The sequence below is a fragment of the Nyctereutes procyonoides genome, unplaced genomic scaffold (assembly GCF_905146905.1).
Source record: "Nyctereutes procyonoides isolate TBG_1078 unplaced genomic scaffold, NYPRO_anot_genome, whole genome shotgun sequence".
NCBI classification, from domain to species: domain Eukaryota; kingdom Metazoa; phylum Chordata; class Mammalia; order Carnivora; family Canidae; genus Nyctereutes; species Nyctereutes procyonoides.
In genome coordinates, this window is record NW_026575131.1 from 201,504 (window position 1) to 216,128 (window position 14,625).

General features: G+C 48.8%; 1 protein-coding gene across 6 annotated transcripts in view; it reads right to left on the minus strand.

Moving 5' to 3' along the window:
- The window catches only part of SLC41A3 (solute carrier family 41 member 3), a 94,847-nt gene that overhangs the window by 65,271 nt on the left and 14,951 nt on the right, over window positions 1-14,625 (minus strand). For all 6 annotated transcript variants that reach the window (XM_055344263.1, XM_055344264.1, XM_055344258.1 and 3 more), the window contains exon 2: window positions 6,217-6,497. In XM_055344263.1, the coding sequence (XP_055200238.1) occupies window positions 6,217-6,465 (249 nt within the window). In that variant the 5' untranslated portion in view covers window positions 6,466-6,497. The remainder of the gene's footprint in view (window positions 1-6,216; window positions 6,498-14,625) is intronic.

Below are 14,625 nucleotides of genomic sequence, written 5' to 3' on the forward strand. Positions count from 1 at the left end.
ACTCACTACCTCACCAGCTCTGCCATGCACACTCTTTGCAGAGTGTGCACACTCTCAACTATTTGCACCTTTATCTAAGAGCACAGATCTGACATTACATTCTGATGTCCTCCTCCAAAGAGACTCACATGACACATTCATTAAGGACATCCAGATACTCAGAAAGGAGCTCACAAAAAGAGGATGGGCCATTACTCTACATGTAGGGCAAAGCTGGCCATCTTGGCAAATTCATGAAAATTATTTTGGTCAACCAAGGGCAACTCCATTCATGATACTATAAGAAAACAGCTACTGAACTCTCAGCACATACACAGTTAATACGAGACCAACATCTTTTAGTGCTTTTTGGATTCCAGAGGCAACAGTCCTCATCTACACATTTTCCTTATGCCCATTTATGCTGTCACTTGCAAAGAAGCCTGCCTTGAATGGACACCTCCAACAAAAAGCTCTAGAATCTGTCCCAATTAAAATCAACAGGCATTCCCATGTGCCCTCAAATACTCCTTCACTGATAGAGCGTTAGCAACCTCCTCGTATGCTTCCTGGAGTCTCTGGACCACATATCCATAATGGACATACAGTGCCCAAGGCCCTCAGATGCAAGAAAATATCCTCCTTGTCTACACTATATACCAACCAAGTAACAACTGCTGCCCACATCCTGGGCTCTCCTGGAAAGAGAGGTTCCTATAGATACTGGTGTGTGACCCTCCACATCCAGCTGTCCATTGAGCCTTGGGAGGCATAGCTACTGAGGTCTCCTCAATGTAGGAGAGAGTCAAGCTTGAGGCCACTGGCTTATCCCATCTGCAGGGGGAGGTCTCCCCTGTTCTTCCTCAGTCCCTTGCTGGATGCCACCATACCAGAGGAGGTCACCCCTCCCCAGTCCCCTTGGCTATGTAGGGAGCCCCCATGACATCAACTGAGTGAACTGCAATGGAGTTTGTCTACTTTATGGATGATATGAGCACCATGCTACAGCGTGGAGCTCATGTGGAATATTTATGTCCCTAATAAAGGACACAACCCACCCAACAGTCAGTAAAAGAAGCCAAGCTTTAGGCTGCCATTTAGCACTGGATGCCCTGGTCAGCAAATGGCTCCATCAGCACCTCTTACAAACTCTTGGGCCACTGTCTAAGAGTTGTTCCTTTTAGAGTAAGGAACTCAGGGCACTCTTGCCTCAGAGACACCCCAAATATAAATCAAAATCACAGATGTCCCCACATGCAGTAAGGCCACAATGCAAGGCCTCCCTGGGACACCACTTGTCCTCCTTGGTGTTCCAACATTACAGATCATGGCCAGACCCTCATTTTGCTTCTCAGGATACATAATGCTGGCCCTACAGGAAGGACTCAATAAATAAAATCCCACCTCCCCTGGAGACCACAAGCAGCCAGTGGAACTGAGAGGCACACACTGGTCTCCTCAAACAACTCCTATTTAAGCTACAAGGTGTCAAATGAGCCTCCAGTGGGGCCAGGGGGCTGATTAATCTGGCTTTGGTTAAAATCTGGATTCATGCTCCTGGGGACACACACTCCATGCACCCCCAACACAGGCCCCTCCACTGCCTTTATTAGCTGCAATGGGGAAGCCCTATAAGTTCACCATGGGGCCCTCAGCCCTCAGGTCAAGAGACTTCTTCACTTGGGCGGGAGGCAGTGTGCCTGTTCCCTAGAAGTCCCAGTCACCACCAAGGCTTAAGTTAGTGTGAAGGCATCACTGGCTTAATGTGGTGTGAGGCCTCAAACTAGCAATATTAGGTGCTGCTGTGAATGGGGGCAAAGCAGGAGGGCTCTGAGTAGCCTAAACCCCAAGTTCCACCCTGATGTGCCCACAGCCCTTCTTACCACGGCACCTTATTATCCCTGACTAGTGGGCTCCATCTATTTCCCTGCCAGCCCATGAATAAGCCAGTCACACCCTCCTGCAGAAACAGGGGCTCCTCCACCTTCTTGAGATCACAGAGTGCCTCCCACAGCCCCTGCAGGCTCATGCTGCTCCCAAGGAGTCCCTTGTGCGGGCCCTACACAGCATCTGCTATCCCCTCTCAGGCTAGGGGGACATGTGATGACAAACCTGCTGTATTTCTCAACAGTCCAGGGCTGGGCGCCCTGGGTTCAGTCATCCCCATAACCCTAGGATGGGAATCCTCCCTCACCAAGGGAAGGCAACAGGATGGCCTCATCCCCTGCGGCACTCAATCCAGGCTTCAATCCCTTACCTCACAGAACTCTCCACATCCTCGCTTCTCTCTCCTGCCAGCCCCCTGCCGTCCTCCCTGTCTAGGCTGCTCCATATCTCTGCTAAGGCACGATCCGTGTCAGACCCTCCCTCTTCTCTACCCTGACCCTACTTCCATGGGGCCCAAGGTTCCTGACCACTCTACAGACCAGCACTATGTCTGTGGACCACCAGTTTGAACTTCTGCTATGTGTAGTGCAGACTCATCACAAAGAATGGGGTTCTTTCTTCTTCATGTGAACACATTCCCAAACCTTGTAATATATGGGCACCTAGGGGCTGGAGGGCTGGATGAGAGGCAGCTTCTGTTTCAACAAAAGACACGGGCTCAGAGCCTTAAAAGAAAGAGTATTAATCTCACTACATCAAAGCAATATGCAGGGCGAAAAAACCACCAAAAGCAAAGTCAAAAGACAGATAGAAAAATGAGAAACATATTTATGATCCATATCGCAATTAAAGGGCCAATTGCCCTATATATAAAGAGCCCTTAGGTATCAATAAGAAAAAGGACAGCCACTCCATAAAAATATGGGCAAAGAATAGAAGCAAATGCCCAGAGATATTCAACTTTACTCATTAATCTAAGAAATGCAAATTACACTGCAAGGGGCCTCGAGAACGGCCCAGTGCCTACACGCCATGTAATCTCCTCTTGAACACAGGCTGAGTTCAGTGACTTGCTTGTAGCCAAAAGAAGAAAGATGTTCTTCTGTGGGGAGGTTACAAAAGGCAGGCTTTTGTGTCTTGCTAGCAGACGCTGCTTCCTTCTCAGACTGCATGCTTTGATGAAGTAGCCATGCTGGACACGTCCAGGGGGGAAAGTACTGAAGGTGGCCTCTGGGCAACAGCCAGTGAGGAACTCAGTCCAACAACTCACCAGGAGCTGAATCCCTCCCACAGCCATGTGAGCACTCCAGGAAGATGCCTCCGCCGTGGCCCAACACCTGGACTATGGCCTCCTGAGAGGCCTGGCAGCAGAAAACCCAGCTAACCAGGGTTCGTGGCCCACAGCACCCACGAGATGATAAGTGAATGCCATTTCAAGCTGCTAACTTTGGTGATAACATGTTACATCCAGATGGAAACTAATAGAGCGTACAATGAAATGCAATTTTCCATCTACCTGATTATTCAAGATCAAAGGATCTGATAATAAAAACTGTGTTGCCAAGTGCTGGGAATCAGGCATTTTCCTTTGGTGCTGGAGGGAGTAAAACTGTCCCCACCCCCAGGGCAAGTGATTTGAAGATATCTGTCAAAGTGCAGGCACTTCTACTGGCCACAAGCACTTCTACTGGCAATAATTCATCCAACTCACTTACTCAGGAGCCCGTTAAATGTCAAGAAGATTTATTGTAGCTTTTGTGAGAGGAATATCATTTGAAGTTGTCAGGAGCTGCATCGTGCCCCCTCCCCTAAACTGAAGTTCTAACCACCCTCATACTTCACAATATGACTGTATGTGGTGCCAACAAATTGGGCTTTAAAAAAAAAAAGATTTTACTTATTTATTCATTCAGGAGAGAGAGAGAGAGAGAGAGGCAGAGACACAGGCAGAGGGAGAAGCAGGCTCCATGTAGGGAGCCCGACGTGGGACTCGATCCTGGGTTAGCTGGATCATACACCCTGGGCTGAAGGCGGTGCTAAACCACTGAGCCACCAGGGCTGCCCCAAATCGGGCTTTAAAGAGGTATTAAATTGTAATGAGGTCATAAGCGGAGGCCTCAATCCAATCTGACCAATATCCTCACAAGAAAAGGACATTTGAACATAGCACAGAGGGAAGGCCACACGAGGGCACAGGGAGAAGATGGCCAGCGGCAGCCAAGGGCAGGGAACTCAGGAGAGACCAACCCGAGGACAGACACCTGGATTTGGCATTTCCAGCCTCCAGAACCATGAGAAAATAAGTCTCTCTCATTTAAGCCATTTTTAATGGTTGTTCAGTGTTCCATTATAGAAATACACCAGAATTTATTTAGCCATTTCTGTTCAGATGTGCTTTTAAATTTAATATAATAGTGTGCTAAGGCTGCCATCACAAAGTGGCTTAAATGTTCTGCTCATGGCTATGCGACCTCTCCCAATGTAATTTATAAACTTGTGTGTGGCGCACATTTCCTAAACCACTGTGGGAGACCATATACACATGTATGTATACATGCACACGTGTGATGGATGGGTGTGTGTGTGTGTGTGTGTGTGTGTGTGAGGGACATGTGCTCAGTGATGTCATACTGACAGGAACATGCAATAAAAGAGGCTTTTTGAGAATTTCAGGTGTAGAGCACAGACTGCAGGGTGCAGGACCTGAAGGAAGGAGGGTGGTGAGGAGGCAGGGGAGGAGATGGGAGTGGGGTGGGGAGGAATCAACCAGTTATGGGCACCAGGTCACCGGAAGAGGGGGCTGAGGGATCTGGAGGTCACAGGGACACCGAACATGGGGGATGGGGCTGAATCAGACTGGGATGGGGACTCCAGTTTAGGAGAGCCATCCTGGGGCCTGACAAGGTCCAGGTGGATCCTGGAAATGGAGCTTGTGGTCACAGGTGTGATGTCATGAGGAACTGGACAGCTGGGTGCTGGAAGGGTCTCTGAGAACCTCAGACTAGGGTGGGGCCAGGCAGGTGATGGAGTGGAGTGGGATGATGTGATAAGAGGGAATGTGGGGATAGTGGCATCTAAAGGAGGCAGCAACCACTGCCTATGGCCATGAGACAATGTGGGTTCAACATAGTTACCAAATTTTCAAGAGGAAACAGAAATTCAGACTTATATATGAAATCTGATATTAGCATTGCTTAAAAAAAAAAAAAAAGGTAAACCACCAGCCTTGGGGCACCCAGGTGGCTCAGTCAGTGGGTGTCTGTCTTCAGCTCAGATCAGGATCCCAGAGTCCTGGATCAAGTCCCGCATTGGGCTCCTCGATCAGCAGGGAGCCTGCTTTTCCCTCTGCCTCCGCTCCCCTTTGCTTGTGTGCTCACTCTCTGACAAATAAATAAAATCTTAAAAAAAATAAGAAATAAACCACCAGCCTTACAGCTAAGTGGCAGAACTGGGATTCAAATGAGTGAGGGGCAGGGCCTAAGTTGACACCCCCCCCACACACACACACACAGAGTCCCTAGAGCCTTGAGCGAGGCATGGCTGGGAGCTGTCACGTGTGTCAGTCCTGCTTCTTCCAGCCTGCCCCACTCTATGATCTTTGTTCTCTGTTGCTTGCTGAGTGATAGGACAGATCTGGCCAGTCATGACTTAGAATATTCTTAGGTATTATGCTTTTCCAGGGAGGGGTTCTGAAGATCTCCCTGATGGAAGGCTGAGGCTTTAATGGTAGAACAGGAAAGGCATGGTACTTTGGTAACTTTTTTGTCTGATGGGTTCTCACTAGGTGGCATTCTGGTAGGGCTGCAAATCAAGGGGCCCTGCCTCCCCTCAATAAATGATGACACTGTGAGTCCAGCTAGCCAAGCAGAGAATGTCCTCCCTCAGGGAATAGTGACTGGAACAGGAGTAGACATCAGGATCAATTTTTAGAGATTGACAAAGTAGTCTCTCTTTATTCTAAGAACACATGTACTAAGGATTAACTGCCAAGGGCCATCCTCCCCTCTAGGTAAGGAATCTCGCCTGAAAATAAAACACAGCTAAATGACAGAAAAAAGGCCAGCATCCTGATATCATCTAAGCACCTGGATCAGGCCATGCCTGATATCCAACCCCTTGGCTATTTCGACTATATGCGCTTATAAATTGTCGTTTTAAAGCTTAACCTGGGTTAAATTTAGTCTCTGTCACCAGGAACTACAAGAATCTTGCCCAATTTGTAACAAAATGGTATTTGCGAAGAGAAGGTCCTGCCCCTTGTCTCTCAAGCTAGACTCAACATGCCTACTCTTCAGGTATGAAGTTCAACAATGCCCCAAACAGCACCATTACCATTTAGTTCCCTCTTACCTGGAAATAGTTCAGAAGTACGCCAGCCCCAGAGAGTCCCAGTCCTGCAAACAGGAAAGGCACTATCACCTGAAGGCCAATGGACAAGGCAGTCTCCCTGCTAAGCTCAGACCCCGGTGGTTTCAGGACTACCACATCTGATACACTCAGAGGTCCATCTTCTGAGGCTGCAGAGAGTCTTCCAGGACTGAGGGTATGTGGCAGAACCAGCTCCTCTGGCCTCCGCTGTCGAGTCTCTGTCCCATCCATGTGAGCAGAGCTGAGCCCCGGGCAGCCTTAACCTGGGAGACACAAGGTAACAGAGGCTGTCAGTAGAGCGCTTGACCGTAGGGCTGATGCCCTTGGGCCCTCCTGCCCAGCAGACAGCTCACCCAGGGACTGCTCCAATGGTCTCCTGCAACCCCTATTTAAACAGCTTTTTATTTAATTGGCACATGTTTGAGGAAAAAAACACTTTCTAGAAGAGAGCACTAAATATTTACAAATTACACTTAGCAAAACTGGTGGCATAGGGAGCTCTGAGAATTCTCTTCTCCATAAAAGAACAAGAAAGCCAGTAAAAACTATCAGGATCCACTTGTTCAGAACTCTGGAAATTAATCAAAGGCTTGCAGCAGTGCAAGGAAGAAAGAAATGCTGAGTCCTCAGCAGGAACAGCAACACGGGTGCCTGTGATAAGGTAACTGTGCCTCAGTCCCACCTCTGCTTTCTGGCTCTGCAGCAGTCTTGAGAACCAACAGCCCAGGGAGAACAGAATGAGCTCCAGCTCTTTCAAAGCCTCATTCTCAAAAAAAACAATGGTCATTATTTGACCTAGCAGGTGGAATTGCCATGTACAGACTGGCGGTATCTCACCCAACTTACAATTCTTTCAGGAGAAAATGCCTTCTGCCTGGGGAACATTGGTTGAAGCAATCAGAGGTACTACACAGCTGGCTGAGGCAATGGGTGGCAGCTGGGGCCCATAATAACTAACCAAAAAGCCTAAAAGGAAAAGCTGGGGAACGAGCTGTCTTTGTAAATTCTGAACAGTTGCTAAATATTGCAGGGAATCTAGCTGGCCATTCACATTCAGCTGGGCATCTGCTCAGGAAATAGCTGAGGAGGCCCGAAGCTCTGACCTCCAGCTCATCTGGAGGCTCTGCAGGAGCAGGAGGGGGCCGCACTGCCAGCGCCTGACGTGTGCGGAGCCCCCCAGGCAAAGACGGTGAGATTCCTGGGGTCCACGCACATCATTCCAGGAGATCTCCTGCCACGCCTTACCTGACCACCAGCAGAGGTACAACACAGAATGCAAAGCAAGAATGCAATGCTGAAGAAGAATTCAGCAAAGTCACTAAAGACAACCCCAGCAAGCAGCAATAACAAGAAACCCTGAGAAGAGGGGAGCATCTGATTTCCAGAGTTGTCACATTCCAGAATTTTAAATGTCCAGTTTTCTTTTTTTTTTAATTTATTTATGATAGGCACACAGTGAGAGAGAGAGAGGCAGAGACACAGGCAGAGGGAGAAGCAGGCTCCATGTACCGGGAGCCCGACGTGGGATTCGATCCCGGATCTCCAGGATCGTGCCCCGGGCCAAAGGCAGGCGCCAAACCGCTGCGCCACCCAGGGGTCCCAAATGTCCAATTTTCAACAAAAAATATGAGACCTCCTAACTCTGGGAAACGAACTAGGGGTGGTGGAAGGGGAGGTGGGCGGAGGGTGGGGGTCACTGGGTGGCGGGCACTGAAAGGGCACTTGACAGGATGAGCACTGGGTGTTATTCTGTATGTTGACAAATTGAACACCAATAAAAAATAAATTAAAAAAAATATGAGACCTGCAAGGAACCATGACACAGTGAGCTAGGCACAGGGATGAAAAGCAATTAATAAAATATATCATGAGGAAGCCCAGACATTGGACTAACTAGGCAAGAACTTTAAATAGCTATTTTTAAAAAAATAAAAAATAAATCAACTTTTTAAATACGTTCAAAGAACTTGGGTAACCATGCATGAAGAACTAGAAAAGTATGAAAATGAAGTCTAACCAAATAAGGACTATCAATAAAGAGATAAAAACTACTTTTAAAAGAACCAAATAGAAATTCTGGAGTCATAAAATAAAATAACCAAAATGTAAAATTCCCTCGAGGAGTGCGCCAGTTGACCTGGGCGGAAGAGTAAGGAACCACTGAACTGAAAGATAAACCAGCAGAGATTATCCAACCCGAAGAACAGAAAGAAAACGAGATGAAGAAAAATGAACCAGTCCTCAGTGGGCTACGGGACACCATCAAAGCAGCCAGCGTAACAGGAGGCTCAGAAAGGGATGAAAGATCAGAATATCTGAAGACATAACAGGCAAAACCTTTTCAGATACGGTCAGAAAGATTTCCATATTCAAGAAGCTCAACAAATTCCAAGTAAAGTAAATTTAGAGATCCACACAAAGACACACTATCATCAAACAATGACAAAGAATCTTAAAGGCAGGGAGAAGCCCCCCTTCATGCACCAGGGCTCCTCAAGAAGATTAACAGCTTAATTCTCATCAGAAACCACCAAGGAAGAAATGGGTAGGAAATATCAGAAAGGGAGACAGAACATAAAGACTCCTAACTCTGGGAAACGAACTAGGGGTGGTGGAAGGGGAGGAGGGTGGGGGGTGGGGGTGAATGGGTGACGGGCACTGAGGGGGGCACTTGACGGGATGAGCACTGGGTGTTCTGTATGTTGGCAAATTGAACACCAATAAAAAATTTATTAAAAAGAAAAGAAAAAAAAAACCACCAAGGCCAGAGGCAACAGGATGACATATTCCAAGGCTTAAAGAATGAGACCACCAATCGAGAGCTCTGTAAGGAGCAAACAAAGGTAGCCTTCAAAAATGAAGGACAAATTGAGAGATTCCCAGACGAACAAAGACCAAGAGAATTTGACACTAGCACACCTGCCTACGGGGAACACCAAAGAAAGTCCTTCAGGCTTCAACTGACAGGACCCAGATAGCAGTTCTTATCCACAAAAAGAAATCCAGAGCGTGAGCAAAGGTAACTATATAGAGAAATAAAACAAACAAAAAAAACAGTATAAATGTATTTTTGTTAGTAGCTCTTTTTTCTCTTATCCAATCCAAAGACAGCTGCGTAATTCAGCAATTATATTGGTGTAAATATGTATTTTCTGTTCTCTTGAATCATACATTTTGGAGGGGTAAATTTTATGGTATGTGATTTGTAGCTCAATAAAAAAATATTCGTGAATTATTTATGGAAAATAAGGTCAAGGAGCAGAAGGCCACCAGCTTCCCGAAGTGTCTGAGCCCCTGTCCAATAACAGCCCCTGCTCTTTATCACAGAGGCCCAGTGTCCAAGCTCCTCGGTTTTTGTTTCATTCCTTCCTTAGTGTTACCAACTGCGAGTGCAGTCCTCAACATAGTGTTCTGCTCACTTTACGATTTAGATTAGCAAAGTCACACTCCATCCATCCATATCTGATTTGTTTAGCCCGACCTTAAGTTTCTCACATTCATCTTTGTGTCTGGTGCAAGAGAGTGGTCTAGTTCCATTCTTCTGCACGTGGCTGTCCAATTTTCCCAGCACCATTTACTGAACTGTCCTTTGTCCAGTGGAGAGTCTTTCCTGCTTTGTCGAATATTAGTTGACCATAGAGTTGAGGGTCCACTTCTAGATTCTCTATTCTGTTCCATTGATCTATGTGTCTGTTTTTGTGCCAGTACCACACTGTCTTGATGACCACAGCTTTGTAGTACAACCTGAAATCTAGCATTGTGATGCCCCCAGCTCTGGTTTTCTTTTTTAATATTCCCCTGGCTATTCGGGGTCTTTTCTGATTCCACACAAATCTTAAGATGATCAGCCAGACTGTGGGACCATCTCTTTTCACTGCTGCATAGAATGTGACATGCCATGATCCCCCGTTCTACTCTTGAAGGACATCCTTTCCAAAATAAAAATCACTTGATTTTTTTTAAGATTTTATTTATTCATGAGAGACAGAGAGAGAGAGAGAGAGAGAGAGAGAGAGAGAGAGAGAGGCAGAGACACAGGCAGAGGGAGAAGCAGGCTCCATGCAGGGAGCCCGACGTGGGACTTGATCCCAGGACTCCAGGATCATGCCCCGGGCCGAAGGCAGGCACTCAACCGCTGAGCCACCAGGCAACCCACTTGATTGATTTTTAATACACAAGTAATGTGTTCATAAGAAATACAATTTAGAAAACACAAAAAGGTATAAATATGGAAGTTTAAATCATCAACATTTTTTTAAAAGATTTTATTTATTTAGTAGGAAGTATGGGGGGTGCGGGGGGGGAGAAACAGCACCCCCCCCAGGCTGAACAGAGTGCCGGTTGCGGGGCTCCATCCCAGGACCCTGAGATCATGACCTGAGCTCACAGCAGACGCCTCACTGCCTGAGCCACTGTGGCGCCCCAAGTCATCAACAATTTTACTGCCCCCAAATAAGTAATGCTAAATCTAGTTATATACCCTTCCAGTGTACACAAACATACACACTATTTTTTTCATGTTCTAGATCCCAGGCTGTTTTATTTAATAAAATGTATATACCTGTCCACCTCTAGTTTTAGCACAGATGTAATTTTTATGGCTTCTTATGTCATCCTTGACAGTGCGCCCAGGTGTTGGTAAAACTTTCTTTTCCACAGGATTTATAGACTGAAGAAGAGCAGAGAGAAGAACCCAGCACAGACAAGTTGCTACATGTTTTAACTTGTATCCACAAGCTGCCCAAGGCCACCAGCCCCATTTCCTTATTGGCAGGGGGGCCACGGCCTGCACTGTGCACAACAGGTTTATTGAGTCAGTAGAGACGCTGGGCCTGTGAGCACAGTCTGAATGAGCAATGGGTAAGCAGAGCACAGGGGAAGACTCACATCTTTTAGGGACACCTCTGAAGGTAGGAACAATCCCCACACACAAGCCTATAGAACTTGGGCCAAGGCAGGCTTTGCTCGGCTCAAAAAGGCAGTAAACCACACACACACACACACACACAAAGAAAGAAAAAAGAAAAGAAAAGAAAAGAAAAGAAAAGAAAAGAAAAGAAAAGAAAAGAAAAGAAAAAAAAAGGTAATGGGAATTACTTATTCCTGCATGACTCCACTGTCCTAAAGGCTTTGTAGCAGCGCCAGCAGTAGGATAGGAAATGTCTGCTCCTCTTGCCACACCAGGGCAGTGCCACCCTGGCCTCCACCCTGGTCCTGCCCCCACAGGAGCCACCCTTACCTGGCTGGTCCAGGCACAGGTCATTCGTTAGAACTAAGACCCACACCCCACCTTCCCAGTGGCTTTCCTGTCCTAGACCCTCTAAGCCTGAACCTTAGACCCTTGAGACAAACCAACCACTCTCTTTAAATGCATCACATGCTGTGCAGAAATGCTAGTAAACTGAGTCAGGCCCACTTGGGAGGCCAGGCCATTGCAGCAAAGTGGGTCATGGTAGAGAGACGAGTCCCAGCCCCACCATCACTGGGAGCACATGCAGAGCTGTCAACTTGGGCTCAGGTCCCCATTCTGCCGTTCTATGCAGCTCCCCTGGAACCCACAGGGATGAAGGACAATTAGAACAGGGCTGGGGGGCTCTGGGTCCCTGCAGTGCCAGATCCACAATCTCTTCAAACAAATAATAGACACAGCTACCCATGACCCATGCGGTGGGCCTCCATACCCTGTACCCCCACCAGGAAGGTCTATTACTGCCTGCATCACATGGCAGAGGAAACAGGATAAAGGGGGCGAGGAGTCCCAAAGCCCACCTCAGCCTCTCAAGGACTTGCACTCACCAGGGTCTCCTCTCTCCTGCCTTTTCAGTTTCTCCCCCTCTACCTCTGTGGGATCATCTGATGAAAATAGGTCCTTGTTCTAGAATCTTCTCAAACATGCTCCCTTGACCTCATGCCCACCCTCTAGCTTGCACACTATTTCTCTCCTCCCTCTCAGGACACAATGAAACAGACACATCCTCACCGTCTCTGTGTCCTTGTCTCTGTGCTCAATACCCATCTGGCTCCTTCCTGCACACGTGGCCCTTGCCAAGGCCAGCGGTCACCTACATGATGCCAAACAGTTTCCCCAGACCTCAGTGTGGCATGAGACACTCTCAGGGACTTGAGACCTGCCACCCGGGCCTCCCCACATCCTGGCCCCAGCAGTGTGCCCTCCACCCCCTCCTGCCTGTGACTTTAACTCCTGCTCCTTTCATCCCTCCTGATAAAGTCTGCTGACCCTCAAGAACAATGCCCTGCTCTCAGTTCTGAAACTGGCTGGACTGGGACTGCCCCCTTCCTTTTCAGTCTAGGGAAATTCGGACCAATACCTTCCTGCTAAAGCCCGTAAAGCATTCCACCCTCCTTCTCTAAACTAGAATGTTCTTTTGGAGAATAAATGCAGTGTTACTGGTGCTGGGGCTGTGTTTCTGCTGAGGCTCCCTAAGGCTCCTTTGCAGTGTGTGCCTCACATGAAGAGTTTGATGGCCAAGGTGTCCATGTCAAAGACATCCACGAACCCAGCTGTATGACACAGCTCCTAATAAACCAACCGAACAGCCAGGCCCCCACGCCCACGGAGCCCCCTGTCAGCAAGTCCTGGCTAACCTGATCGCTGACTGCCTGAGGGATCCCACTTCTCCCTTCCCTCATTCTAATTCTTGCTCTTAGGTTTTAAGTCAACCAATCAACAGTGAACCCATGAAACCCTAGTCATCCCACCCTAGCAAAGCAGAGTCCCGTGTCCTCACACCCTCCCTCTCTCCCTAAGAGCATACTGTGTGGCCCACAAGCATGCCATGTCCCTTCCAGGGCCTGTGAACCATAAAGCTCGTTCTTCCAAGTTCCCTGATGGTTTTTGCTAAGGTGCCCCCTGTTATGACAAAACCACGAGGGCCAGTCTAGCCTCAACAATGGGGAACTGGCTGGGGGCTCATCACAAGTGGTACAGGCCCACAGGTCTCTCTGGCCTGCACAGCATCACCGTGGGAAGGCTGAGATGGACATCACACACTTCTCCTTCTAGCTTTGGGCTGCCAGATTTAGCAGATCAAATGGGACACATTTATGCTGAAGAGTGATTCATTGTTTACCTGAAATTCTGGGTCTTTCCTGGTGGCCCTTCCCAGGTTTCCATGCATGCCTCACTTTGTCCTATCCACTGTTGTCCTACTGTCTCTTTTCCTGGTGTGGCTTCTGCCCCCATTCCAGCGCTGACACTCCAGATGCTCCTCACTTCTGTGCACAGGCTGTGTCTGGACCTCCTCCAGAACCAGGCCTAAAGTAACAATGATGTGCTGCTGCTGCCTCCTGAACACACGACTCTAGCTCAGGTGGGATCCAGACGCGGAAAGCCAACTCCCCACTCGGTGATTGGAGAGGCGTCTCGGGCACCTGAGGCCTAACACAGATCTCTCAATTTCCCCATCCTGCTTCTCAATCTCCTCCTTCCCTTGAAAGGCACCACAGCCCCCCAACCAGCCAACACAGGGGCTGTGGATATAAACAGGGATGGCTTGAGGGACACGAGGCATAGATATAATCCTTTGGATTTTGTACAAATCTATATTGTTCAGACTTTTCCCCAATGGATGCATGCTATTTAAAAAAAAAAATTGAGTGCAGAGGAGAGGAGGGGAAAGATGGTTGAAGAGTAGGGTCCCCAAGTCACCTGTCCCCACCAAATTTCCTAGATAACCTTCAAATCATCCTGAAAATCTACGAATTCGGCCTGAGATTTAAAGAGAGACCAGCTGGAATGCTACAGTGAGAAGAGTTCATGCTTCTGTCAAGGTAGGAAGACGGGGAAAACGAAATAAAGAAACAAAAGGCCTCCGAGGGGGAGGGGCCCTGCGAGGGGCCTGGCTGAGGCCGGGGTGAGTGTCCCCAGGACAGGAGAGCCCCGTCCCGGAGAAGCAGGAGCTGCACCAACCTTCCCGGGCGGAAAGGGGCTCGCAGGGAGTTGGAGCAGGACCCAGGAGGGCGGGGATGCCCTCGGGCTCCCTGGGACACTAACAGACACCTGCGCGCGTGCACAGGAGAGTGCGCCGAGCTCCCTAAGGGCTGCAGCGCGCACGGCGGGACCGGAGCAGCTCGGAGGGGCTCGGGCGGCGGCTCCGCATAGGGGGCTGCGAGTCCCAGGAGCAGCTCGGAGGAGGCTCCGGCAGAGGAAGAGGCTCCGGGCGGAGGGGGCTGCGCGGCCGGATCGGGAATCCAACAGCGCAGGCCCCGGAGCACAGGGCGCCGGGACACAGCCCAGGATCCGGCCTCCCTGGGGACAGGCAGAGGCCGGGAGGGCCCAGGACAACAAGGACGCTCCTGCCCTGAGCTGAGCAGATCAGCGGCCCCGCCCCGGAGCCTCCAGGCCCTGCAGACGGAGAGCTCTGGAGCTAC